At 51.3% G+C, this 27,168-nt stretch overlaps 13 protein-coding genes across 13 annotated transcripts; 8 read left to right on the top strand and 5 right to left on the bottom strand.

The window, feature by feature from the left end:
* Positions 1-1,146: 1,146 nt before the first annotated feature.
* On the top strand, positions 1,147-2,979 carry CCOS01_12971 (uncharacterized protein; the record flags this gene model as incomplete). Its single annotated transcript, XM_060461118.1, has 1 exon — positions 1,147-2,979. The coding sequence occupies one exon, from the start codon at positions 1,147-1,149 to the stop codon at positions 2,977-2,979; it is 1,833 nt and encodes a 610-aa protein (XP_060308320.1).
* Positions 2,980-3,350: 371 nt separating this feature from the next.
* Positions 3,351-3,776, top strand: CCOS01_12972 (uncharacterized protein; the record flags this gene model as incomplete). Its single annotated transcript, XM_060461119.1, has 1 exon — positions 3,351-3,776. A coding segment is annotated over one exon (426 nt), but the record flags the coding sequence as incomplete, so codon positions are not given.
* Positions 3,777-4,009: 233 nt separating this feature from the next.
* Positions 4,010-4,231, bottom strand: CCOS01_12973 (uncharacterized protein; the record flags this gene model as incomplete). Its single annotated transcript, XM_060461120.1, has 1 exon — positions 4,010-4,231. The coding sequence occupies one exon, from the start codon at positions 4,229-4,231 to the stop codon at positions 4,010-4,012; it is 222 nt and encodes a 73-aa protein (XP_060308322.1).
* Positions 4,232-5,343: 1,112 nt separating this feature from the next.
* On the top strand, positions 5,344-7,479 carry CCOS01_12974 (dimethylaniline monooxygenase; the record flags this gene model as incomplete). Its single annotated transcript, XM_060461121.1, has 5 exons — positions 5,344-5,514; positions 5,618-6,112; positions 6,168-6,417; positions 6,472-6,861; positions 6,920-7,479. The coding sequence occupies 5 exons, from the start codon at positions 5,344-5,346 to the stop codon at positions 7,477-7,479; spliced, it is 1,866 nt and encodes a 621-aa protein (XP_060308323.1).
* Positions 7,480-7,749: 270 nt separating this feature from the next.
* Positions 7,750-9,180, bottom strand: CCOS01_12975 (uncharacterized protein; the record flags this gene model as incomplete). Its single annotated transcript, XM_060461122.1, has 2 exons — positions 7,750-8,905; positions 8,966-9,180. The coding sequence occupies 2 exons, from the start codon at positions 9,178-9,180 to the stop codon at positions 7,750-7,752; spliced, it is 1,371 nt and encodes a 456-aa protein (XP_060308324.1).
* Positions 9,181-11,162: 1,982 nt separating this feature from the next.
* Positions 11,163-13,105, top strand: CCOS01_12976 (uncharacterized protein; the record flags this gene model as incomplete). The annotated part of the gene is made up of 2 exons (XM_060461123.1): positions 11,163-11,566; positions 11,626-13,105. 2 exons carry the CDS (start codon positions 11,163-11,165, stop codon positions 13,103-13,105), a joined length of 1,884 nt encoding a protein of 627 aa, XP_060308325.1.
* A 747-nt stretch (positions 13,106-13,852) lies between these two features.
* Positions 13,853-15,749, bottom strand: CCOS01_12977 (rhamnogalacturonase B; the record flags this gene model as incomplete). The annotated part of the gene is made up of 6 exons (XM_060461124.1): positions 13,853-14,101; positions 14,148-14,820; positions 14,877-15,070; positions 15,121-15,227; positions 15,330-15,550; positions 15,619-15,749. 6 exons carry the CDS (start codon positions 15,747-15,749, stop codon positions 13,853-13,855), a joined length of 1,575 nt encoding a protein of 524 aa, XP_060308326.1.
* A 1,101-nt stretch (positions 15,750-16,850) lies between these two features.
* CCOS01_12978 (dolichol-phosphate mannosyltransferase subunit 3) lies at positions 16,851-17,287 on the top strand (the record flags this gene model as incomplete). Its single annotated transcript, XM_060461125.1, has 3 exons — positions 16,851-16,898; positions 16,978-17,046; positions 17,126-17,287. The coding sequence occupies 3 exons, from the start codon at positions 16,851-16,853 to the stop codon at positions 17,285-17,287; spliced, it is 279 nt and encodes a 92-aa protein (XP_060308327.1).
* Positions 17,288-17,750: 463 nt separating this feature from the next.
* On the bottom strand, positions 17,751-18,628 carry CCOS01_12979 (uncharacterized protein; the record flags this gene model as incomplete). The annotated part of the gene is made up of 3 exons (XM_060461126.1): positions 17,751-17,793; positions 18,113-18,168; positions 18,458-18,628. The coding sequence occupies 3 exons, from the start codon at positions 18,626-18,628 to the stop codon at positions 17,751-17,753; spliced, it is 270 nt and encodes an 89-aa protein (XP_060308328.1).
* Positions 18,629-18,728: 100 nt separating this feature from the next.
* Positions 18,729-19,816, top strand: CCOS01_12980 (uncharacterized protein; the record flags this gene model as incomplete). Its single annotated transcript, XM_060461127.1, has 2 exons — positions 18,729-19,123; positions 19,201-19,816. 2 exons carry the CDS (start codon positions 18,729-18,731, stop codon positions 19,814-19,816), a joined length of 1,011 nt encoding a protein of 336 aa, XP_060308329.1.
* A 279-nt stretch (positions 19,817-20,095) lies between these two features.
* On the bottom strand, positions 20,096-20,629 carry CCOS01_12981 (endoribonuclease L-PSP; the record flags this gene model as incomplete). Its single annotated transcript, XM_060461128.1, has 3 exons — positions 20,096-20,162; positions 20,217-20,374; positions 20,465-20,629. 3 exons carry the CDS (start codon positions 20,627-20,629, stop codon positions 20,096-20,098), a joined length of 390 nt encoding a protein of 129 aa, XP_060308330.1.
* A 1,454-nt stretch (positions 20,630-22,083) lies between these two features.
* CCOS01_12982 (major facilitator superfamily transporter) lies at positions 22,084-23,869 on the top strand (the record flags this gene model as incomplete). The annotated part of the gene is made up of 5 exons (XM_060461129.1): positions 22,084-22,279; positions 22,352-22,734; positions 22,794-23,072; positions 23,152-23,527; positions 23,586-23,869. 5 exons carry the CDS (start codon positions 22,084-22,086, stop codon positions 23,867-23,869), a joined length of 1,518 nt encoding a protein of 505 aa, XP_060308331.1.
* Positions 23,870-24,528: 659 nt separating this feature from the next.
* CCOS01_12983 (uncharacterized protein) lies at positions 24,529-26,625 on the top strand (the record flags this gene model as incomplete). Its single annotated transcript, XM_060461130.1, has 1 exon — positions 24,529-26,625. The coding sequence occupies one exon, from the start codon at positions 24,529-24,531 to the stop codon at positions 26,623-26,625; it is 2,097 nt and encodes a 698-aa protein (XP_060308332.1).
* Between the last annotated feature and the right edge of the window lie 543 nt (positions 26,626-27,168).

Here is a 27,168-nt window from a genome sequence, read left to right on the forward strand (position 1 = left end):
AGCTAACCGCTGGACTTGACGATTCTCAATCGGAAACAATGCATCCTTGATCACTGCGAAAATGACCTTCTATCGCTGAATATTCTGGCTTCTAAATTTCAGTCAACTGCCATGAAACCACGCACTTTGAGTCGCCATGCTGCAGGGTAGAATTCACGAAGAAACTAACATGACGCGTCGATGGCGTTCGATCCTTCATTGGATGCACGCCAGAATAATGAGAATACAGAAGACATGAGGTTTTAATTGATGTGGGTAGTCTCGGCCCTGTCAAAAGTAGCACGATCGACTTAAGCATTAGAATACTGTACAATGACAGGAGGCGATGCTAGGTAAGAGCTGCCTCTCCGGCGTCGACAATGTTCGACAAAATCGCATCAATGGTCGGCGATATACACATATCATCAGTAATACACTCAATCAAAATCAACTCAACCTAGGCTCTTGAACTGTTCAGTGAATAAAAGCACCATCAGAGTTCGTTGGGTTGGTTGTCTGCAACTAGTTAAGCAACCGAAGTGAAGTAGCAGAGGGAAAGGTTACTGCAAACATGACCAAAGCCGATAATTCTGAAAACGCGCAGAAGTTGGTTTCACTTTTTTTCCTTATTACGGGCACAGAAAGAAAGGTTCAAGCAACGAAACTTTCCGTGAAAGCCAACCAAACCTCATTCAGCTCGAAAGGTTTCCCCAAAGGAGGAACCAGAACTACCTGGAGGATAGCAAGGCTCCCACAAGTGGGTAAGCCCGGTTTAACACGAGGGTTAAGATACTTACGTAAAGTACGAAGTAGGAAGAGCTGATCTCTGAATTCGCCTATCCACATCTGGTCAAGTCTAGGGTATTGAGAACACTGCGCATGCCGCATAAGTCAATATCGCAGAAACACTTAGAGACTTGGCTTCTTACAGGTGTCTAGGCAATGTTTGAAAGAGTTTCGACTGAGGTGAGTAAGGTATGTAGGCGATGCTTCAACATCATTTGCCGCGCACTGAGAATGTGGGGCTGTAGTTGTTTGCAGGCTACAGTATCCGTACCTAGCTCGCCATCTGGATTTTAGTTTCCCCCTCAATCCGAACACGACTACGACGCGACCGCGGCCTGCTCATCGCGAAGCCTCCTCTCGCCGACTGTGTGGCATTAAAGAATGGCCGAGAATCCATCCCGAGTATCGTATTTACCCCAAGAGGTTCTGGGACTTATCTTTGCGCACACTTCAAAGTCGACGGCTCACGCCGCTCGGCTGGGGAGCAAGATTCTGTCCGCCGCAGCAACTCCCAGATCATTCCAGCATATCTCACTCAAGCCACCCTTCTGCGACCGGTTCACGCACATTGCCAGAGATGCAAACCTTCGGCGACATGTGAGAGAGGTCACATGTGATGCTCGCGCGGTTCTGGATTACTGCCCTTTCCCTATGGACTTCCTTGAGGCTTTACCCTACCTCAGATACTTCTCCGGGCTTAAAGTTCTGAACTTGAAGTTTACCGACTATGCAGATGACGGCGACGAGAACGCTGAACCGAATAACTCCACGAGTTATCGTTTCTATGATATCTACAGCTTTCGGCGCTTTGTCGTTCTTGTTGCCTTTTACTGCATACACGGCGGTAGTAAAGATGATCAGGATCTGGTTCAATTGTCGCAGAGCCTGGGGACGTCGGAAGACTTTGCCTGGATGGGAGACTTGAAAACCCCGGACATGTTTTGGAGCGTAGAGGACAGGCTGATTGATGGCGGATTTCCCAAAATCCAGCTAGAGGAATTGGCCATTTTCAATCTAGCTGAGGATATCAACGAGGGCCAAGATCATGGTACGGAAGACCCATTGCATCGGAAGCACCTCGCGGATTGGCCCATCTTCCAGCAAGTAATGGCCCTTCCAACGCTCAAAAGTGTAAAGTTGATGGTAGCACCCGATGACCCGGACAACTCGTTGTGGGACAACTTGGAGGATGAGCCGACTGAGTACAATTACCAGTGGCAAGATCTCTATCTTCGCGAACTCACATCGTGGTTCAAACCACAGCTCGCCTGTAACCTGACAACCTTGTCTCTTTACTACGACGATATCTGGGGCTACCAACCCAAGTTTGACTTCCGCCTCATCAATCCCGGCAGCGGACCAGGCTCTGGATTTCCGCACTTGAAGGTCCTAGGTCTTGGAAGATACTGCTTCAGTCATGAGTGGCAGCTAGACTGGTTTGCTTCTCTCGGAAGTCAGAGCTTAGCTGGCGGGATAGAGGAGCTATACCTCGATGAATGCGTGGTGGTATCGAAAGCATACTGTACAATCCCTCAATGGGAGATTTGGGATCTGGACCGAGACCGCAACTACACCATAGTTACTGTCCAAGACGCCGACGGCAACGACGTTGAAGTCTCGAATCGTGGGTACTTGCCAGCCACGTGGGACATTGATCTTGTCGACGACACTTGGACCGAGTTTTACCACTCCAGCTTGTCCTGGCACGAGCTGCTCGACCACTGGAGCAGCAACATGACGGCACTGAAGAGATTCAAGATGGGCACGACGGCCTCTCTTGCGTCTTGGTCCGGAATCAATCTGGCAACTCATGTAACGGTCGATAAAATCACCGAGGCTGCTGTCGCTCCTTGGAGCAAGATCAGCATCATGAACACGGATATCCATGCCATGTTCGATGATGTCGCGTTCCGCAAAGAGGTTGGAATCATGGAGTTGACATTGCCGTTTTACGTCAACTATTCACCGAAACCGAGCGGGATGCCCAACTGGGTTGCTCGTCCTTGGTTCTTCATACCGGCGAGCAGTGATGAGCCTTTAGTTATGGAAGAACTCCCGAAGGAGACGAGACGGAAAGATGAATTAGCATTGGACAACCTGAGAAAAGTAGTGGGTGAGAGGGCAAAGGGGGGCGGCCGGGTTCGAATGAGACCAATGGGGCCTTCGCGCGCGCAAAGCGATGGAGTTCCGACGGTTGCCGAGCTTGCACCCTAGCTACAATAGTATTTCTCCATTTCAAGGCCTAATACATGCTCAAGGGTCAAGGTGATTCAAAGTTTGTTGAGTTTCGCGACTTCAAGTTGGTGAAGCCTAGAGCTGGACGAGAACAGAAATCCAACGCTGGTCATTGAGGGTACTAGACTTGTCAGATTGCGCTTAGTCTTCAACAATGAGATTGGAAACTCTTGCGAAATTCTGTCGCATAGCTCGCGGCTTCGCTGTGCTCAACGTGCCGTTGAGATCTACGCAATCAATGAGTCGTAGAATGTCGTATCTTTGGTTATCAACAGGGGTTGTCTTCCCAGTGCCGTAATCAACGCGAGTCGCTGGCAGGTGGATGTCGACGCCTAGTGCCTCGCTACTATCTATGTACAAATACGTGTAAGACCGGAGCATGCCATGGATCCTGGCAAACGACTTCCGCAAACTGGATCCTAACATCTTGGCTTCTGTCTCACTGGTCAAGACTTGTCAGTAAAACGCAGTGCAGTCAACTGGCAGCCCCATCTTGGGGACGCGCGGGACTATCCGCAAGCAGGACGGGAATTGCGGATGTGCCGCATATGCTCCCAGGCAAGGATCATGGTGATCGTAGAAGAATCATTGGCGACGAAAAGGGGAGCGCTAAACCAGCGGTGGAGGAGAATCCAGCGAAACTTCTTGAAGCTGTGGATAACGGCTATGTAACAGCAGACGAATGCAGCATGAGGACATCATGGTGGTTCGGCCATAAGGTGACGAAAGGGGCGGGAAGAGACTCATGCTACGGCGCCGAGACCAATGAAGTTTGAGGACAGGTGGAGGTCTCCCTGACCGAGGAGGATGTTTAATGACCCAGTCGTCCGGGTCCGATTGACAGGATCAAGTTTCGGAATCGAAGTGGCGGTCAGAACGGTTTGACTTTTCGACGTGGAGAGTTGGCGATGTGACGCCGTCATGGAAGTTGATATGCTTGCAGAAATGTGACAGACATTAGCCGATGAGCCAGTTATCATCACAACCAAAAGTACGCACGTAAAACGGCTCACTCATCACACACCGTAATCCAAAATGACAGACATGACAGCAGATTGAGTTTCGAGTCGGCGACGCGGGTGTGGCAACGCAGCTTGGGCCAGAGGATGCCAGGCGCACCCAGACAGGCGCCAGACTCACGCGAGACTAGCCCGGACGAAATCGCCGGAACCACCGGGGGCGCCGTTACGCTTTGTCTTGCAGCATTTGGGGCTACGCCGCGGCGCTGCATGGCGGCTGTCTTTGTGCCCCTGAGACTTGAGCCAAAATGAACGCCGGGCCCAGACCGAGTGGTCACTGATTCGCAAAGTTGGCCGGATGGGACAAGTCATCTTGTCGATTGCGAGTCTTAGCAGAAGATACCTTGACGCGAATCCCAGTGAGTTTCCATAAACACTGGTAACTCCACACGTCCCAATTCTCAAGTACCGGACCCAGAGGGTTGAGGGGCTCCAAAATGATATGAGAGGTTCCCACATATCACATTCCCGAAGAGAGGAAAGACGACATCCTCGGCCAATCTAAGACAATGGAATCCAAAAACCACACACCACTCAAGAGCCGATCCCTCTCGCGGGGACCGCCCCGCTGGAGATATTGCCTACCCCGCTTAGGTCTCGAGGTCTGATGACGAGAACAAGGAAAGACCTCGTTGTCGCATGGGACTAAGTGGCGCTACTGCACCCTTGGCAAGGTCTATCCACCACGACCGAACCTCACAATTGGGTTCACTAGCATGGGAGGGTCGAGAGGATCCCTCCGACGGACTGGTTCGCCCATACGCACGTATGGAACCCGAACCATTAGCTCGGTGTTAGGTCCGGTCCTTTTCCTCTTCCTATTCCTGGCCTTGGTGTAGGGGTTCTCTCTCTCTATTGCCAGTACTCCTGACGGGCTGTCGGGAAAACGAGAGACTCGGGAAGGCAAAGTAAGACCAGACCAGACGAGACTGGACTGGGCCGACCCAAACCAGAATTTGACCGTTCCATCTTCGCTACCACACCTCCCTCCCCTTCGGTTCCCCTTCCACCCACCGAGATTCGCCGTCGTCCCTAGACTAAGGTGTACCGCGTTGTCTGTGCGGACGATGCTAGTCCAAGGTGTGAGGTAAGCCATAAGACCCGACCGTTTTCCCACATCGTCTCATGAGCGGACTTTTCTCCCACTCCCTCACCAAATTTCCCGCTATCCCTCGTGCCCTTACCTTCTCGCTTTCTGCTATTCTCTCGTGGCGGTGGAGGGTGGTGCCCCCTTCTTGAAAGACGTCCCTTCATGTTTCACGACATCGGAGGACCCTGCAGATAGGGCACGTTGAAAGTTCACGGCCACGCACGCTAACCGAATATGCCTCTCAAAGTCGCTGTCATCGGTGCCGGACCCGCGGGTCTGGCGACGGCGAGATATCTGAAATGGGCACACTTGTTCTTCGCGATTGAACCTATCCAGATCCGGGTCTTTGAGGCCGAGGATGATATCGGAGGCACGTTCAAGTATCGAGTGTACGAGGACGCTGAAGTAAGTTTGCCACTACTGAACTCAACCCACTGTCTATTCCTCAAACCATGCATTCCCATCGGACAGAGAGAAAGGTTTGTTGAGGCTGACAGCATGGCCATAGCTCGTCTCGTCTAAATACCTGACCGCCTTCTCCGATCACCGCCTGCCCCGAGATGCCGCTGATTATGTCACCCCGGCTGTCTATGTACAGTACCTAAACGAATACTGTGATCGGTTCGAGCTTCGACCTCACATCGAATGCTCGTCTAAGGTCACTCGCACTGAAAGAGGAGATGGCGGAGGGCATATCGTCACCGTCACCCGCAAAGATGGCACAACCTTCGACTACGACTGTGATGCCGTTGCCGTCTGCTCCGGACTCAACCTCGAACCCCGTATTCCTGACATTCCGGGGCTGGAGAAGGTCCCCAAGGTCCTCCACTCATCGCAATTCAAGAGCCGAGATCAACTACGAGATGTCAAGAGCGATAAACCCACCGTCGTCATCGTCGGCACGGGAGAGACTGGTCAAGACCTCGGTCAACTCGCGGCGACGACAGAAACCGTTCAACATGTCGTGATGTGCCACCGAGATGGATTCGTCGTTGCGCCCAAGGTAAGCCTAGATGCTTTGAAGATATATTGTGTAGGTTGATATTGACTTGTCGTAGACTGCACCGACACCAATCATGTTCGGGTTCTGGGGCAGGAATAACAAAGTAAACGATAAACCCGTTGACTGTTCCATCGCTAGTCTCTTCGACACTGCATATGTTCCCCAGAAATTGCAGTCGAGCCAACTGCTTTGGGATTTTTACAACCAACAGATCGACGTTACATTCTCGCTAATTGGTGGGACGCTTGAGGGCTGGGACCAACATGTCGGCGGCATGCGTCGTGAGAGGATGCACATCGATCACTGTATGCAGTCATCCGCACCAACATATCCAGGAACCGGCTAACCAAAGATCGCAGTCTTCCCGGCCAAATCCACCCGTGCTGTGCCATACCTATCAGCGCCTTGGCGGCCGCCTCTTTCGGCCATGGAGCGGATACGCCGATTCTTCTTCTACATCAAAGAGCTTGACGTCGACACCAAGGGTCGATACATTGACGTTGCGCCTTGGCCCGAGTATGTTGACGACGATGGTGTGTTGCACTTCCGCGACACCGGTAGACCAGAGTCGGAGAAGATAAAGCAGATGGTGGTGAAGCCTGATGTTATTCTATTTGCAACTGGCTACACCCGCCGCTTCCCTTTCCTCGATAAGAGCTATGGCACACCCGACACAGCCGATGTACGAGCCATCTACCACAGCAGCGATGTATCAGTAGGGTTTATTGGCTTCGTGCGGCCGAATTTGGGTAAGGCCTTCAACCACAGATGTTCCCTACGAATGTTGCTTCTAACATAGCTTCCCAGGTGCAATTCCCACCCTCGCCGAGATGCAGACCCAATACTGGATTCTTCAACTACTCAGATCCAAGTACCCTAACGTCCCTGGCCTAACAACACCGTCGAAAGGACTCACTTTGGATCCGAACGCCCTACCCGGCTACGATATCGACTGGAAGCTCCACCCTCGATGTGGCAGAGACCCGTGGGCCGAAAAGCGCGGCGTCGACCACGAGAGCTACGTATACCAGCTAGCCCTCGACATGGGCTCAGCACCACGATTCAGCTATGTCTACTCCAAGGGTTTCAAGGCCTTGTACACTTGGGCTATGGGTAGCAACTTCAATGCAAAGTTCCGCCTTGTGGGGCCCTGGAAGAACGAGGAGGAGTCGCTGCGCATCATTCGTGGCGAGCTTTACGACATCGTCAAGCGGTCTGGCGGTATGCTATACATGATCGCCAATACCTTGATACCCTTTTTCTTGTTCGGCACGATGAGCATGGCCATCCGTACGTGGGAGTGGACCAAGAGCTTGTTCCACCCATGGACGCGGAAGGGGGGTCAAATACGCCTCCTCGAGTCTTGATAACGATTTAACGACCATTTTCCTTAAAGTTTAGATTTTCTAATTCATAAGACCAGCGACAAGAAAGATTTTCATTTGAGACGAGATAACTCATAGTCGTAATTAGGTATTAGTACACAATCACAGAGAATATGTGCAAAGTTGTTTGTCAGCCCATGCAAGCATGGGATCCACATTACACCCGTAGTGCACTTATCTCCATGAGCTAAACCTCCACAGATTGTGCCTGAGTTCCAGCAATATACACAATGCACCAAGTTTCGATCAGGGCTATCGCCTCAAGAGCCATCCATCGTATGATGTCGATGGGTATCGCGTTTCAGGTCGCTTCTCGGGTGCCGTTGAACTTGATGGGAGATTGGCGAGCTTCTGTATGATTCTCCCATCCAAGTTAGGATCGGGACCTCTGTAATTGTACACTGACGCGTTGAACTCGGGAACTAGACGAGGCCTGCAGGCGAAGAGCATCTTATAAAGCTGGTTATCTTGCCACTTTCCGAAGGCCGTGGACAACACCAGGTCAAAGTACCGTCCGAACGGGGCAAATTGAAGGATGTGGTCGTAGACATCGCCATCGCCAGTATTTTTCCCTTCCAAAATACTGTGTTTAAGCCCATCTAGCTCATGGTAGAGCGTGTTCTTCGGTATCACAAGTCCCGAGGGGTCATGTGCGTCGATGCACTCCAGCATCCACTTGAAGACAAGATCGCTCAAGACCTCGTTCGGTTTGATCGCCTTGCTAGACCAAGCCCACGCCGGCAGAAGACTCTCGAGTCGCTGCGGCAGCACGCCCCTCACAATCTTGAAACTTTGTCGACAGATATCGTAGTGAGTGCCTGGGAACCAACGCTCCGTGATGCCGTACGACGGTCCATACTCTGTGTCGCGGGAAATCAGACACGGCTGGTAAGCGTACAGGCGGTCGTGTAGCGAGACGGCGTGGTAGACTTCGGAGACGACGCTTGATACGTGGTGGTCATGCAACTTGGGCCAGTCAACGCCGACCGCGCCCGCGAACTCTGGGATGCCGCGTTCCCCGACCGAGTCGAAAAGCCCCATGAATCGAATCGGCGATTCGACGACGTCTCCATCTCCGATCAACGCCCAGCTGTGCTTCCTTCTAAAGATCCGCGATTGCTCTGACTTTGGCGTGTTGGCTTCTGACGAACATCGGTAGATGCGATAGACCTCCTGGCAGAGTTGGTGTGTCTTGTCAACATCAACATCCCCGTTCAGACCGTATACTGGCTTCGCTATCCCGCAATTATTGATCATGCCCGCAACGGAGCGGACGATAAAGGCTCCTTTCGAAACACCAAACATCCATATTTCGGTTTCTTGTGGGGTGTAGCCGTGAACTAGGTACTCGTAGGTATCTATGCATTGCTGCTCGATGTCTTGGACGTTGAGACCGTGAATTACATGGCTTGAAGGCCTCGGTTAGCCATATTCTCTTCAAGAAGATCGTCAAGAAAGGGTCTTCTACTCCATGAACGTGCTACCTACGGGCACGCTGTTGACATAATGGGCCTTTCCTGTAGGGTGGAGGTGTGCGAAGTCATCGTCTTCAGGCAGCCCAGAGTCTCCCCACACCAAATTTGCCAGCCGTTGTACGTTGGACTCTGAGTTGGCTTCTCGACCAGTCCATACTCCGTCTGATAACACTATCAGCGGATTCTTCGCCGGGCCTCGGTATGACATGATGCTGTGGTTTGGCGATAGCTCGATAATTATTGTCGAAGGAAGCTGTGCTAAAGTATTTGTGTGTGTGAATGCAGACTGTCAAAGATTAGCAAACTAACGAAAAGTCAGGAATCAGCTGCTTTTGTTGCATACGACCTCGAGGCGGAGGTTGTGGAATGCGTGCTGTTATTTGGACCTCAGGCAATATCATAACAGTTGGATTGGTGGTGTTTTGCATTCCATGGTGGAAACTTGAATGGCCCCCAAACCTGTTTAGACCACCACGTGGCGACCTGGATCAAGATATTGGGCGAAGGCATCAATAAGAACACATGGCTTTTGTCAGTACTACATGCATATGCTAGTGACGAATTCGATTGAGGTATAAAGTTCGTCTTTACGACTGCCCAGTGGCTACATTGACAAACCATACTGTTACCAAAGGTTACAATCAAACAAGAAACAAGGTCTGAACCCTCGACCACCCAGTCTCAAGGTCTTGCGCAACATAGGCCGCGTCAAATCGCAAAACCGCTAATTTCTACGAACAGCAATTGAGAAGATCTGACAACCCTTTACTCACTGCTACGGGTCTTGTTCCACTGTTCTTATACCGCGAAATTAGTCAGATACCGGCAACCGGAAGCTTCAGGCCCAAGCCGGCTGGAAACCCTCGGCGGCCTTTCGGGCTACCTAGATGAGTATGTCTCAGTTTCCGTGCTCTGGAATGCCGATCACTTGATCGCAATTTGACATTGGCGCTTTCCAGATTTGGCCGAAGATCTTCTCATCTCCCGGGAATAATACGACTGAATATGCCGCAATCGTTGTCTCCGGTGATATGCACGAGTCCCATCTGGATTAAGATCCACTCCCCAACCCAACTGGGCGCAGGCTCATGTTCCTCCAGTCGCCTTCCATGATTTCGCTCCCAATCATCACACCAATTTCGAGGAATTGCAACATGTCCATGTGCTTTGTGGCTCGCCAGTAGCCCTGAGAGCTGACCGTGGATTCCATGAGTACTTAACTAGCTGGGTAGACTTTGCGACTCTGTGAGGACCCAGTCAGATCTGTTTGCGGATCTTAGTGGATGCTGCAGGCTCACCAGTCACCAGTCATAGGGCGCTTGGTCTAGGGGTATGATTTTCGCTTCGCATCTCATTTCTCTCCTCCTGAGGACGTGAATAATTGCGCTTGCTTGTGAAAGGTCGTGGGTTCAATTCCCACAGTGTCCAAAGCTTTTGCTGATCTCAGACTGTTGACGGCAGTTACTTTTGTTCTTGACCTATGGAGGGAAAAAACAAGTGCTCACTCACCGTGCGACTTGATATGGCCTTGCTTGACATGTCTGAGTCCGAGATGGCGCAGTCGGATTGCTTTTGTCTCAGAGTTATTCTTAACTTTGACAAGTCGTCACGAACTAAAATACTGTGTTTAGTGAGTCTTCGGAGTTGTAATGGTTCGGCAATACTCGTTCGCTTGCTGCTCATCCTTTTGTCGGCCACAAACGAAGTCGTGTTTTACGGTCCATTTTATTGAGACTGAGTGGAATCTATCAAAGAGAATCCGCACCGATATAACTCACCTGCTATGCTGTAACACTGAAGTCCTCTGCTTGGGGAACAACGTTGCCTGCTATTATCCAGGCTGTCTAATGACGACATCTGACGTTGAGACTCGCATCGCTGTTTAGGTGTGCATTCATTGGACATGGTTTTGGACTGTTTGGGGTCTCGCTAGTTGTTGCCTGCAGACAGAGGCCGCCTGTCACCCGTCTTAGCGCTGCCTCAACCTGCATGTCAGCACGACTTTCTACAATTTGACACGTTATCGTTCGCCTACAGATGTATGCCAGGAATTGTGGCTGAGCAAATAGTACTGGCGAGGCACAGCGTGAGGCACACCTACGTGATATGTTATGGAGACGCTGTCAGTCCTTCATATCACAAGATGTTTCGCGAACACTCTCTGTCTTCTCATCTTCAGATTCAAGAGCAATGGCCGATCCACTTTCAATCACAACTGCTTGTATCACATTGATTGGCGCAATTGGGAAGACGACACAGGCTGTGACGAATTTTGTTCGAACGTGTCGCGATGCGCGCGAAGATCTCGCCGCTGTCAGCAGAGAACTGTCCGATCTGCGCATCGTGCTCGAGCTTCTCATCGACGATACCGCCACCAAGGCCTCCTTGCCTGCTGCCTTCGAAAAACACGTATTGGCCCTTGTCGGGAACTGTTTGGGTGTGACAACGGAGATCGCGGGGGAGCTCGAGAATCACGATGGCCGAACTGGGCCAGCGCGGTGGGCGATGGGAGGCAAGGAGACTGTCAATCAGCTGAAAACGATGCTCGAGACGCACAAAGGCTCGTTGAACTTGGCTCTCGAGTTAGCGAACCTGTAAGCAGTATTACCGCAGCTTTCATGTTGTTATCGAGGTTGGTGTTAATCATTCGCAGTGTATCTTCCAAAGCGATCAAGGATGATACCGTCGTCATTCGCAACGATGCAGGTCTGATCAAGGAAGACACAACGAATCTCTTGCGACAAGTCTCCGATGTCACTCTACAAATAGCAAGGATTCGCAAAGCTGTGGGCGCCAATCGACAGATCAAAGTCGCCAACAGCGATACCATTGACCTCTGGCTGGAATCCCTCACATCCCACGCTGAAAGCGTTTGTGGCGATTTGCTACAGGATTTGCCGCCAAACGCTCATGACCGAATGCTGCTTCCGGAGACCGAATTAGCAGGCAGTGGAATCGTCATCAGCAACGATACCATCGGAGACATCAGGCCGATGAAGGTTACCAAGGTACACCAACTCACGTACAACAACGGCATACACTACATCAGATCGAAGGGGAGTCATCTCATCGGTGTAGATGGAGTTTCCAACGTAGTCATATGGGATATACAGACCGGAAAGCAGTTGGGCACTCTGGACACCAAAAAGTCCCATTCATGGGATATTTACAAAATCAAAACAGCATCCATCTGTGGTCACGATTCAGAATACATCATACTGCATCAGTATAAAATAGGCGCCTCTCTTTGGGATTGGAAAAAGGGCAAGCGAGTCCTTGACGTATACCAGACTTACCAGGACTTTATCACACTCCACCCAGTACATCTTGACGGGAAAAGACTTGTCGTGTTCTGGCATGACAAACACTCTATATGGAAGTCAGAAAAGCCGAGATGGAAGCACGAAAAGCTGGCCGAGATTCCTGGGCAAGCAGAAATTAGCCGGATTGGAATATGGGGTAACGTCGCCGTCGCGCTGCTGAAAGACGGCAACGCAATCTGCTTGGAGACATTGACGGGCTCAGTCAAGGCCAAGAACTCGATCCTTCGACTTGGACAAGAAGACAAGTGCGACAACTTGGCGATCGGCCTCATCCTTATTCGGCAACCGGACGACGGACATCGTGTCTTATTCTGGATCCCAGATGTGCCCAATGGGTCTGTCATGGTCATTGCTTGGGACATCGAGAAAGACAGGGTCACTCACTCTCAATATGGAGGTTACGTGAAGCAAGAACATGAGCAAGGAAAACCAAAAGGCTTCTGGCCCACGGCGTTTTTTGATCGTGGTGCGTTGATGACACATGGAGAAGGCATTGACTTTTTCAACTTCGTCACGGGAAGCAGACGGAGATATCATAATCCATTCCCACACAAGAAAGAACTGGAGGTAGCGAAGGAAGTGTGGTATGGTTTATTCGGCCGCAAGTACCTCAAGGTTCCTACCAATTTGGGACGGCAAGCCACCGTCAGTCAGTTCGAAGGAAAGTACAGAATTGCCGTCAGGGCTCCTGGGGGAGGTGTAGAGGTGTGGGAATGGGAACTCGACGAGGCTTCCCTTGAACAACCATCAGAACAAAAGAATACGACAACGAGGTCCATTGGCAGTTCGACATTGGCAGCTGACTCATGATCTTTCGTGGATATTGAGATGCAAATTTTGAGTCTTGGACTTTCCGTACATCAAGTAAGCAAAATACCTTGTAGCTAATGTTGTGCCAAGACGAGGAGACATAACACCTTGTTGACCATCATAGACCCAAGTCAACCGCAGAGAACAGTAAAATGTAGTACAGGTTAGCCCCTCTTTGAGTATGTGACGCCGGCCAAGTTACGAAGATGAAATTGTGGGAATATCTCCGTGCAAAGTGTGGAGTCTATGATGGCTACTGGTGGACCACGACTCCATCATCATATCCGATATGGTGTAGTGGCCAACATGATGCCCTCTCATCTCTTTGAGAGGTTAGGCATAGCCCCGAGTTCGATTCTCGGTTTCGGAAATTGTAGATTTATTACTTTGCTGTTTACGATTGCATGGAAGCTTCTAAGAGCTCGGTATATTTTTTGACGCATGGTGCTTGTAATTAGGACTAAGTAGTCTTTACTTTAAGGTTGGAGTCGAGCGATGTTTGTTTTTGCTAATGTCTTTAGCGATCTCAATTCTTCCCTTCCTTTTCTCTTGCATCCACTTCAGAGATCTGATCAGGCCGGAGCAGTCTGAGAATAGCGAAGATGTGGCTCTGAACTTGCTCTAACTACAGATAATGGGAGCTGTGAGCGACCGCTTTGACGGAAAGCATGCTTTATTAGATGAACGCTCTGGAAGTGAGAAGTATAAAGCCAATTGACAAGATGTAGCCACTCATTTTCATTTGTATTATTGGAAACGCCGCTGGTATCTAGAAGTATATGACGAGGTGTCGTTCTTGGGCCCTCCTTTACCCTGCAACTCAACAGCATCGATGATGTAGTTGGCGCTCAGAAAATCAGCATCTCCTTTCCCAATCACCCCAATCACAAGTGTGTTCTGTCCCGTCTTGAGCTCACTCGCAGGTACTTCCCAACTATACACGTCGCCGAACCCGCGATAGGCACCACCGGTTATGCCGCGAGAGTCGATGAGTGTCTGAGAGTTGTGTTAGAATATGAGCATGCCCAAATGGCATCCGTACGGGATTGCCTTGATGATGATAACTTATCGGGGCCCCTGGATCCGCTTCTTCCCACTCGTTAATCTTGACACTAGGCCTGCCGCCTTTCAACGAAAGCGTCGTTCCGATGCGCAGAACGACCCCACCCAGTTGGTCGGGGGCCAGGTCGAAGTTGACGGTGGCATTACCTCCGATCTTGGAGAACAAGGCCATGGGGAAGTCTTTGGTTTGGGATGAGCCGACAGTGAACTCGCCTCCCCAACTTGCCATGCGAGAATCCGAGGGGTGCAGCCTTTGAATTTTGTCGCCATTCTTCAACTCAGAGGGTTGCCCATCAAACTCGCCGATACGCCAAATGACTGACGGCTCGGAATCGGTTGCCTCGATATCCTGTGTGGCTTTTCCGCCCGCCGTGATCGTCACACTGGTATTGGCGACAGGAAACTTGTTCCGGTATAGCCTCGTCGTATATGTCCCGGGCTTCATCAGTGGAGAGGTAAACTTTCCCCTGGAGGCCTTTGTCCAGTACTGCGCGTCCTGGTTGAACCAGTGTACCACAGCTTCGGCACTGCCTTTCATTCCTGTTGCCGTGCCTGAGACACTTCCACGCCCATTATCAGGGACGTAGCCATCTATGTTCAACGAGTCGAAGAAGCTCATGTCAACGTCCGCTGACGGCGGCCGAGTGCTGCTTCTGCGTGACTTGTCAATATGATCCTAGGACAGGTTGAGGAGGCGGAGAACACTTACGTAAAGCGCATTGCGTGAGGCGCGCGAGGCCAAAGAAGCCCGAATCGCCAAGGCTCGGTCCTCACATGGCCGCTGTTCATATACCGGTAGAGCTCTTGATCGTCGGTGCTTTGCGAATTGATGTCTTTCATTAAAGGGCCGCCAGCAGAGTGCTTGTAGGCATTGCCAGGCATGATCATCCACACCCCGACGTTCTACAATCGTTAGCTTCAGTTAGCTGGTGACTGTTCTCTTCATGGCTTACATCGCCTTTCATGCCGTGAACCTGGTCATCAATGAAACGGTCAGATGTGTACATCTTGCATCTTGTGGTGTCATCTAGATACTTGAACGTATCCTTGCCTTCAAATTCTACGCATCCATCGAGATCGGCAACGTCGCCATGCACTCCGGTCGGTACCTGTTTGCGCTTGAGCCGGGCAAGCCATCGCAACTAATCAGGAGCAATCTCACCTGTGATATGAGTCGCCATGTAGATGGTTGGGTCGCCTGGCTTTGCTACATAATAATGTGTCAAGGGTTGTGAGCTGGCTTTGACGGTGATCTTGACGTGACCGTTCAATGTGTCGGCTGTGACCGTTGAGGTTCCTAGACCGGAGTTGATCTGTGACATCTTGCCTGTGCCTTGAAACTGAACACCGTCGTAGAGCAGACTGGTAATGTCGCCATTTGTGCTTAGAATTCCCGTCAGCTTCCCTGAACTCTTCCAAGCGAAGGGTGGCTGATTTCTCATCTCCCATACCGGTTAACCTCGAATACTAGTCCACCGTTGGTGTCGATCGTGTAAGTACTGTCTGATGTTGTGAGGTCAAAATCGCCAAATGCCGTCCCCAAGAGCGCAGATACGCGACTAAGAAAGCCTAGGGTATACATCCTGAAGTCAACTGCATATAGGTGCTGACAGAAAATGACGTGAAGGACACGACCATACTCCCCGAGCGCGGCAATATTGCCTATAAAGCTTTTGACCTCAAGAACCCCTCAGTCGTAATGATCAAGCGGTCTGCCACGCACTTCATCCCCGCCATCTTCGGGCGACCGGGTGAACATGTCAGCGAGTCTTCTTCCAGTTCATTGTAGATTGGACCCCAAAAGTTTGTTCCATAGAAGCGTGTAATAGAGTTACGGAGGTTGCGTGTTCCTGCACTGGCCAATTCCCCTCATCATCGTCGTCCCCAAGTCTTATAACAAGCCCGTCCCGACGCTGATCCAGCAGGTGGCTTGTGATGCGATTGGTGCGAGTCTTCGATTCCTGAGCATGTTATCCTATGGCAACGCGGCAAATATGAGTTTACCTCAGTTTGAGTCTTACGAAGCACATTTTGTTCGAAGTATCACGACTGAACTACTTTACTCGAAACGAATGAGCTGACTTGATAGGAAACGGAGTTTGTTTTCAGTAGGCTATGATTGGGGCCTGAATCATGGGAAAGCCTCATGGTAAGACCTGTTTCCATGATAGGTACCCTCGTTCACATAGGTGCTCATACTTGAGTGGGCTAGGTTTCTTGACGTGTCCCGAAAAGACTCTTGCTAGAGACTTACTTTGATAGAGAGTAATCTTTCTCAAATATATTCCACAAGATCATGTGAAAGGCATTAATCATTCATGGGAGTTGTCATTTTCATGGAACGCTCAGCAATGAGTGAAGGGAAGGATCCGAAGAGGTCGCGCCTGCCACCGTCGCGGGTGGATCAATCGCGTAAAGTGCGCTAATGCAGGGATACGTACTGCCTCCCACAGGGTGACAGGGCCCCAGCTGCGCTTAGTCATTCAGAGCTCCACCAAGATTTCAGGACAGCTTCGCGACTCCTTTTCCACTTGTCAGTGCTTCCAAGGGCACGAGGATCGTCATCTCTTCGCCAGCTTTCCAGTCACTCCTTTCAGCCACGATTGCTTCTGCTCAAAGACAACAGCCGCGAATCAAATCTCGCACCATCAATCATATCGAGCTTCCTATACCATCCGCAAACATGACCCGCGCTCAGCAGACCATCTCTCTTGCGCTCCTCGTGAGCTCGGTACGACCCCTCCCTCCCTTGTGTCCAGAGCCATCCCACCTCTATGAAGCGTCTGCTAACCGTCATTCTTCTGTTGTAGCTCTACCTCGCTCTCTTCCTCCAGCTCATCCCGATTCCCGCCAAGATTCAGAACGATGTTGTCCCCGTTGTACGTAACCGCGATCGCAATCTCGAAGCAACCCCTGCGACCCGACCCAACCTTGCTAACCTGTACTCCGTGCACACAGCTGCCCTTCTGGGCCCTGATCTCCTTCGGCTCCTACCTCCTCGCCAAGCTCGGATACAATGTCATGACTTTCAACGATGTGCCCGAGGCGCACAAGGAACTCATGGCCGAGATTGAGGAGGCCGTCGTCGACCTGCGGAAGCTTGGTGTCGATGTGGACTAAGGGAATGGACGAAATTTCAAGAGACCAACGACTCGATGTGAAAGCCGACCAGGTGACATTGTAGGATATCTGGGGGATGTAGCTCGAGATTCTCAATGAAAATGGTGTGTCTCTACACTCGTGTTAATGTCAAGTTTTCATGACTGTATACTGGCACAAGTAGCAGCTATCAGTGCCTGGTGGACGCTTGATTATCGGATTCCCGTGACCTATCTATCGGCTTTCAAGTTGCTCAGGATAACTCGATGTTAGACCTAGACTTTCGATTCAATGAACACAGCAACGCCGCGACACGACCGTTATTGCAACAAGTCAGTCATTATGATGAGCCTCACGACCACGACCATTGTTTCCGGTGGCGCTCTAGACCCAAGTGGGAGTAGAATCGCTCATTTACGCGAACAGATCGAGGAGCCTGTGACCATTGCAGCATATTTTTCTTGGTGCGATTGAAAAGAGTTTGTTAGACATGACCGCCTTCCTCGCCGTTGATCTCGCCAAAGTGCCTGTCCGCCAGTGCAAGAAGTGCCCATGAACACCTGCTACCTAACGGCGGTATCTCTCTGGGCTAGCAGGCCTGCTATGTTTGTCTTTGCTCCGTCTTTAATAGCCGACATCTATCAGCTATACACGAGGCACCTTATTGAATCAAATGATAAGCTGGATGAAAAATTGCTTGTCTCTGGGACGTGTCGTGATGCCCGCCAGCTGATTGAATATGGACTAGAACTCGGCAAGCTGGACAACTTCCTTCCAGTCCGGAACTGTGCACTGTCATCCTGACCATACACGGACAACGGGATACCACTTCGAATGTAAGCTCACTTAAGCTTCGTTTCGGTGTACCGACGAGCGCTGACTGCTGACTTGGTGAGCTTGCTCTGGTTAAGAGCAAGCGCTAGAGCTCAGGGTCTACATCTTATTCCTGGACCCCAATAGGCGCTCCAGTCGTCCAAATGGCCTGATTTAGAGATGAGCCTGAAGCATATTCAAACCATTCGTCTGCTCGAACTCGCTTTCTAGCCTATTTCCATGCGCTAACAAGTTCATCTTCGTCAATTGTTGTCAAATGCTCTGATCCCTGCGGGGTGCGGAGGGGTAGCATGACGCAAATTGACCCCTGAGAGCAACGTCGGGCCAGGAGTTAAGCTTCCCGACTGCTCCACTCACCGATAAAGCTCCCAGCATAATCTTGCCGTTGATGACAGACTGATCATCCAGCGACGGACCCTCGGGCGGGGTGGCACAGGCAACGTTGGCTGAGCAGGGCGTCCGGCCGGTGACCGGAGCTCGGAGGAGTTTGCCGGCTAAAGACGGCATGTTGCCGAGAGCTTGAGCCATCTGCTTTCGCACAGCTAAGAAGTGAAGCATCACAGCAATCCCCGTGTCTCCAATAACCCGTTGACCAACTATCATCACCCTTTGCGAAAACATCGCCATCATGCCCGAGCCACCCTACCCCCTGCATCCCTCGGTCGTCGACCGCATCAACCCCGAGTACAAGGACTTTTACAACAAGTTTGTCTTCGATAAGCAAGTTGTTCACCACCAGCCCATCTCCGCGTCTCGTGCAAGCGGCACTCTGATCCCGGGCGCCGGCCCTAAGCTCGAGGTCGCCAGCTCAGAGGATTTCACCATTCCGAGAAAAGAAACGCGCGGGCCTGACATCCTCCTGCGAGCTTTCACGCCCTTGGGAGAGAGGCCGGCCAAGGGATGGCCACTATGCTTTTGGTTCCACGGCGGCGGTTGGGTCTTGGGCAACATTGACACGGAGAATGTCATCGCCACGCACCTCTGCAACCGGGCGAAATGCGTCGTTATCTGCGTAGACTATAGGTAAGTAGAGTCCCGTGGCACAAGACGGCACTGCAGCCTGAGATCCGAGTTGCAAGAGGACACACTAACCTTGACAGACTCGCGCCAGAGAATCCCTTCCCTGCAGCCGTCGACGACTGCTGGGAGTCGGTCCTCTGGGCCATCTCCACAAATGGCACCGAGAAGCTCAACCTTGACATCTCGCGCATCGCAATCGGAGGCTCATCAGCAGGCGCAAACCTCACGGCAATCATCTGCCAGCGCGCAACTAAGCGCCCAGACTTCCCGACCGTGGCAACACAGCTGCTCTCTGTGCCCGTCGCAGACAACACCGCCACAGTGGACTCGACGAAACCAGAGCACGCATCGTGGAAGGAGAACGAGTTCACCCCCGCCCTGCCAGCGGAGAAGATGATGTGGTATCGTTACCATTACCTCCCCGACAAGGAAACTTGGGCGCACCCCGAGGCAAGCCCGCTTCTGTGGGAAGGCGAGTGGTCCAAGTTGCCTCCTGCTGTTGTGGTTGTTGGTGAGCTTGATGTTTTACGAAGTGAGGGTGAGGCTATTGGGAAGAAGCTTCAGGATGCGGGCGTTGAGACGGATGTGCATATCATGAAGGGGCAGCCGCATCCGTTCATTGCTATGGATGAGGCTTTGGAAGATGGTAGGAGGGCCATCACGTACTTTTGCGACAAGCTTATAGAGATGTTGTGAGGGAAGGCTCTGAAGATATCACTCAGATTAAATGAGATTCAACAAAACAACGTCAACCTCATTCCTGATCTGAATGAGACCAGTCAAACTTCACGGAAGGCATGCTTGTTGTTGAGGTGATGGATTCATCGTGATAGATCCCCCTCACGGTTAATGCCGACATGGAAAGGATGCTTAACCACGGTCTCAAAGGCTATAGACGTTTCATTGCACCATGTTTCTTATCATACTTTTGAAATTTTCGAAGGATTTTACATCCAAAGTATTTCTTATTTCTTTTTACAGGACAGCTATGCACTCAATCTCCACATCGACATTTAGTGGAAGAGTCTTGACCGCCACGCAACTTTGCCATGTCAGTCAGCATTTTCGATGGGATCAACGGAGGCGCCACACTCACGTTCTAGACGGCTTGATGTCACCCCAATAAGTGCAATAAACTTCATTCATCGCAGCATAGTCATCCATGTCCGAGAGGAAGACGTTCACCTTGACCACCTTATCAATCGTGGTACCGGCGCCTTCCAGTACCGCGGTCAGGTTCTTGATGCATTGGTGCTGAAGTTTCCAGTCAGCGATGAGCAACATCGGTGTCCAATCGAGATGGCAGAATTGGGTTGCAGATTAGGGAGTGCTGCATGCACATACCGTGTGTGCCTGAACGTCACCGTCGATGATTTTCATTGTCACCGGGTCCATGGGAACGGCGCCGGAGCAGAAGACCATGCCATTGGCAATGATGGCTTGGCTGTAGATGCCGGGCAGGGGCTTGGGGGCCTTATCGGTGAGAACGGGGGTCTTTGGGGAGGACATGATGATCGGTAAGCGCGTATTTCGTGCTGGAATGGGTTGAGTTCGGTTCTAAATGGTGTGTTTTTACATGAGCACAAAAGTTGATCTCACTGCCTCTCCGTCGACCAACACGCAATTGAGATACCATCATGAAAGCTACTAGTCATTCACAAACCCCATCGATAATCCATCGCACTCATCGTGAGCGTCATCTTCTCTGCGATAGGAGTACCCGTCGAAGTCTCCGTTCTCGGATGAGCTTGAAATGCCCGCGGAGAGTTGCGAGGGATCGTCCTATCAACCCCGCAATCCTGAGGTGAGCGGGATTGCAACGTTTCAACACCCCGGATAGCTCACCCTTATCTTCTCTAAGCATTCACTTGTGGGTCGCTTCGGAATCGGATTTCTGTCCCTAAATCTCGGGTTTGTTTCTAATACGGCCATTACTCCATTCAGTTCCTATTACGAGATGTTCGCGCCTTGAAAGGTGTTGAATAGGAGTTGTACCCCCACGGACCGCTCATCACCGGCCTTCGTCGTGAGGGCTAGAGGCTGCTTGCACGGCGCTGCAGTTCTCGTCGGCTCGCCCCACCATGATGGAGTTGCTGCAAGCTTTGTGGATTGCGGGGTGCATATTGATAAATGGGCTGCTATGCCATAGGTCATCGGCATCCATCCTTATCAAGCCGTACACCTCAAATGCAGATATGGCATGTTTGCTTTCAATGGCACTCTTGAGCAAAGACTTCCTAGCAAGAGGTCCAGCACAGGATACGGGTAGGCCAAGCCATGCGCAGTGATTGAAAGCATCCTGACGTGGGAGCTAAAGCGGAGGAGTAATAGGTAGTTGACATCGAGCCCTAGAGACCTCCCGTGCGTGGTACCAGTCCTGGAAACTAGCGTACGTCCACACCAGGGTGTTCGATTTTGGACATCTGAGGTCGTTGCTTCTGTAGACTCTAGGTATCGTAACGCGATTCGTGTGGAGATTCAAATTCTCGTCGCAACTCCTCGCCGACCGTGAGCCGACATGGAGACTAGAACTCACCCCATCGAACAGTTCCTTGCTGACGGATGGCTGAGATGGGATACCCCGAAGAGAGCAGGATAGTGCGCGTGGTTGTATGACCCCGCTTGGAGTATCACTCTTATCTCTGGCCACCAACGAGCTTGTCTCTCATCTTTACGAACCAGCCACAAGGATGCTAGATGACCGGGATGAGAGATACGTCAATCAGGAAAAGGATACGCTGGATCAGCGAATGCTACTGCAGCACACTCCATCCGAAGCTTATGTGAGTCGTATGTGTCTACTAAGGCACGGACAGCAAAGTCCCAGTTGGGGTAACTGTAACCTTGCATTTTTCTCCCTCTCCCTCGCGGGTTGCACCACTTGAGTCTCCCAACCACGATTCTTGAACTTTCCTTTCGCATCGTTCCTGTGGTGTTAGCCATAAGGGCCCGTGAGACGCACAATGGAGGCCGCAAAGGACAACAAGATCACCCCAGCGACACGCGCTGAAGGATCACTTCGCGATGGATCCGTGGATGGCGAGAACGTCAAGAAGAACGACTACGACGACGATGTGGTTCAAGTCGTCGACAAAGCCGCCGAGAGGGCCCTCTGCAGAAAGCTGGACCTTCACATCTTGCCTGTGCTAGCCGTGATGTGTAAGTAGCCTCTCCCGCTCTCAATCGCCAGAGGGTGTGCTTGTAGTCGCTCACACGCAATTATTCGACCAGACCTGTTCAACGCACTCGATAAGGGGAACCTAGGCAATGCCGAAACCGACGGCCTGAGCACGGATCTCGGCTTCAAAGATGGCCAGTACAACCTCATCGTCAGCATCTTCTTCGTGCCCTTCGTCGCGGCCGCGCCGTTTGTGGCCCTCATCGGCAAGAAATTCGGCCCGGCCGTCGTCCTCCCGATTCTCATGTTCACCTTCGGCACGATGACGATGCTTATGGCTGCCGCGCAAAACTTTGGCGGTGTCTTTGCATTGCGATGGTTCCTCGGCATGGCAGAGTCGGCGTTCTTCCCACTGGTCATCTACTATCTCACCACCTTTTACCGTCGGGGTGAGCTTGCGCGACGGCTGGCTGTCTTCTACGCCGCTTCAAACATCGTAATTGCCCCTCTACTACCTATGACGTACTCGTGGGCTTCGTGATTGACATATCGTAGGCAAACGCATTTTCCGGTCTTCTGGCATTCGGCGTGTTCCACATCACCAACACCAAATTGCATCCTTGGCGATGGCTCTTCATCATTGAGGCCACTGCCACCATCTTGTTCTCCTTCTTTGCGTTCTGGTATCTTCCGCGTAGCGCTGCAGAGGCGAAGTTCCTTACCGAGGAGCAGAAGCGACTTGCCCACCACCGCATCCGAGTCGACAGCTCATCCGTGGTTGGAGAGAAGATGAAGATCCGAGAAGCAGCCAAAGTTTTCAAGCATCCGACGACGGTAAGCATCTGCCCCTTCTTCGGCTTCTTTCACTTTGACTTTCTGAGAAGAAGGCTCTTACTGATTTACTCTGACACAGTTCGGCTTTCTCGCCATCGAAATCTGCCTTGGCGTTCCCCTCCAGAGCGTTGGTCTCTTCATGCCCCAGATCGTGCAACGCCTGGGATACAGCACCATCAAGACGAACCTCTACACAGTGGCCCCGAACGTCAGCGGTGCTGCCATGCTTCTCATCCTTGCTTTCCTCTCGGATTGGCGACGACTTCGGTTCCCATTCATCGCCTTGGGTTTCATGCTCACGTTCATCGGCTTCATCATCTACGCTGCCATTGACGATGTCGAAGCTGAGATCAAACTCGCATACTATGCTTGTTTCATGATGACTTGGGGAACTTCAGCACCGAGTGTGCTTCTGTCGACTTGGTACAACAACAATGTTGTCAACGAAAATCAGCGTAAGTAAAAACCAAGAAAGTTCTGGTTCTCTGATAGAGACTGACATCGAGACTGCAGGTGTACTTCTGACTTCAATCGGTGTTCCACTGGCCAACCTCATGGGTCTTGTGAGCAGCAACATCTTCCGCAAGCCAGATGCTCCAAAATACGCGCCCGCATTGATTACAACGGCGGCATTCGGCGTGGCCGGTGCCTCATGCGCGCTTGCTCTGGGATTCTTCATGATGTGGGACAACCGAAAGAGAAACCGGGCCGAGGGTGTTACCTTGACTGCTAGTGAAGTCCCGACATCGAAGTTGGGCGATGGACCTAAGAGCCCTCACTTCCGCTGGTTCTTGTGAGAGCGCAGTGATGATTCGATATGGCGAGCTATGTTATGTCTCAGCAAAGTGTGAAAACCGGTCAGGTTGAGATACCCACTGCGAAGCTCACACGTATATATGTTATCAAGTCTGTATTTATTATCTAGACTCAACGAACTCGGGCCTGTATACTGTTTGGCTTGCCTTCACCACCGTGAGATATTTGGATGCGATTTGCTTTGAATCATCGCGATGGTGTTTGGAAAAACGTTCAAATAGAGTTGTGGTGAGTAGACCATGATTGTGACAGGAGCTGAGTGTTTGGGGCATGATTAGCTTTGAGGCAAAGAGGCTTGGCCGAACTACTAACCAGAAAGGGTCAAGAATTCCCGTTTGAGGCTTTGCTGCAGCCTGGGCGATCACACCACACATCGAGGAGCTGCGGATACTCAGCTGAACAAACGACCCACACACTTCTGGGAGGGGACTGACCAGAATATCACACCGCACTTCACTTCTGCTTGACCATACTACATCACAGATTTGATGGTGCAGCAGAAATTTACCTCAGTTGGCACAAGAGTCCCTCTAAGATCCGATAGGTCTATTCAATCCTTCTAATCCTTCCGTGGCTCACCACTTCTGGTCTGGTTTGGCAACAGACATCCACGCAAGTAGCTTGTGGTAGACTGTCAAAAATGTCTGGCCTCATCGAATACTCTACGGCGCAAGCTGGAAAGACTCTTGAAGTCGAACAACTCTCGCCGGATCTCTTCAAGCTGTCATTAACCAGAGACAACAAGTTCAATCTCTTCTCCGAGGCCATTGGCAGCTTAGATTCAGGCCGCGATGAAGCCGATCTCATTCTCCGCAACCTCCAAGCATGGTCCGCAGAAGCTGCGGAACGCTTCCAGCGACGCACCTCAGACGTTATTCTCGACACTCCTTTCCGGCTGCTTTGCTCGAGCCCAAGCGGGATCCCATTCGACAGTCGTTTTGTGATCCGACAATTTCTAGCCATCAGTTACAGTTGGCACAACCCGAGTTGGCCGGGGACACCTCAATCGGTTCCAGAACCTGGAGGGGTGTGGCCAGTTGGCAAGCGCTTTGCCGACGCAATCCTAGAATTACGAGGTCATCCACGTGAGGGAGTGTGGATAGACCAGGTCTGCATCAACCAACGCGATGAGTTCGAGCAACAAAGAGCTATCGCATCGATGGATGTTGTTTACAAGTCTTGCCGCAAGCTGGTCGTACTTCTGGAGGATGTCGAGCTCACCAATGACGAGGCTGGAATATTTGAACTCTACGATGGTTATCGGTCTCCATATGTACTCGAAAAAGGTCCGACCGACGACAGGGAAGTTTCGCTGCTCATCTCGCTCTACGATAAAGTGGCCGCTGCGCGGTGGTGGCAGCGCTCATGGTGCTACCATGAATTCGTTGTTGCTGAGCCTTGGAGTGATAAACGACATCAACGAGTCCACAATACCGTTTTCGTCCTGGGCCTTGGCAAGGATAGGACTGTGACAGTAGAGTGGACTACACTGCACGCAATCTTGGCAACAATAACAGTCCAACTCGGCCATCGGAATGAACGGAGCGTCTACCTCAACCCAATCCTTTCCGGGTTCGCAAATCGGACGTCTCCTCGATTTGATAACCCAGAAGGCAAAGCCGGCGTGATCAGGTCCAGCTTCATGGCGAAATTCAACGCCATCGCCCAGACGGGATGCCTGATGCCCGGTGACAGGCTTAGCGTGTGTCTCAACCTCATCGGACTTGGTCTGGCGTTCTTCAGATCTGAGGAGCCAACAGTAGACGAAGTGTACTTTCTGGCGGTATTGCTGGCCCTAGCAGCTGGCGAAAAGATGCCCCTTGCTTTCACCAACATGGATCCCCTGTCATTCCACGGAAAGGGATCATGGCTTGCTCGACCTATCACGGCAGCGGACACCACGCTCAACAAGTTCACATTGGGCGGCGTCAAAGGGATCCATGCTGTGGGCTTTAACAAGATAGAAATCGACATGGTCTTTTTCAATCGTGGCGTATTGTGGATTTCGGAGCAGGAGCTTCGGCGCACGTATGCCATATTTCCAGATATTATACGGAATACTCCTCCGCCGCTCAAAGCGCAGGTCAAGATGCCGGAGTTCCAGGCTGAAGAGGATATGGATATGCCGCGACGACGGTTCCTTGCTGCTGTGCTGTCGAGTGGGCCAGACTTGCTGAAGCGGCTTTGGGTCCAGCTCAATCGTGAAGTGGTGAAGTGGAACTACAACACGGGCATTTTTGCAGACTTCAAAGTCAACGAGGATCTCCTCCCCAACGCGAAAGATTTGCTCAAAGCCTTTGCCAAGAGCGATCGGGGCGGGGTTGGCAGTGAAGACCAAATTGCGGTCGAAATTGCCATGGAATTTCTGACTTGGATTACGGATCCTCGATCCATCTACTGGATTTCGACGATGGCCTTGCGCCTTCCGTGTGCACGCGATGGCAAATCCGCACTATTGACGGGCTTCAGCTTCACAAAGAACTTCCGAGAGAGTGATATCGACACTCGAATGAGGGTGGCAGTGCCTACAGATCTGCTGCATGAAGACTGCGCATGGATGAGGGCTTGGTTGTTGGTGCCGGCAGATGACGAGGATGAAAAGGGGGCTTGGAAAGTCGCGGGTAAGACGTTGCTTCTGGGCGAACCAGATTTATATGCGGATCTGAACGTGGATGAAGAGGATGGGTTTTCGGATGCATTCAGGAGCCTGCATACTAGACAGGTCATCGTAGGTTGACCGTGGTGATCAACGACACAACAGCTTTACCCACACGTCTTGGGCTTATTCACCCAGGAAAATAATGGAAGATAAGAACAGCCTGATAGTTTCTATATCCTTACTTTGCTTCTGTAGTAGCGTATGGGCCTTGGCATGTTACTGATGGGCGTCTTATACAAGCTTTCGGAGCCCGTGAATGTTTTTACTCAGCGGGCTGGTGAAACTTATTTCGAAGCTCGGACAGAAGACGTACAAGCGATTCCGAGAAGAGTCGATTGCACGCTGACGATTACCGGGGTTATGGGACGAACGAGACTCAGGAGGGAAGTAGAACAGAGATGCTGATTGAAGTTGAGAATTCATACATGGTGTTATGTATCGTGTTAGGTTCTTTTCATCACACTCAGGGAAATAGAGTCATTACTGAGGGAGGTACGGGGCAAGGGTATCCGCTTATGAAGATAAATCAGGACAGCGGGTGAAGGCGAGGACGTTGAGGTCGAAGATGCCGAGGACATTTAACAGAAAAGAAGAGCTTCGACTTTCTGGGGGTGAGGGTTG

This window comes from Colletotrichum costaricense (assembly GCF_030867565.1).
Source record: "Colletotrichum costaricense strain IMI 309622 chromosome Unknown Scaffold_16.1, whole genome shotgun sequence".
Lineage (NCBI taxonomy): Eukaryota > Fungi > Ascomycota > Sordariomycetes > Glomerellales > Glomerellaceae > Colletotrichum > Colletotrichum costaricense.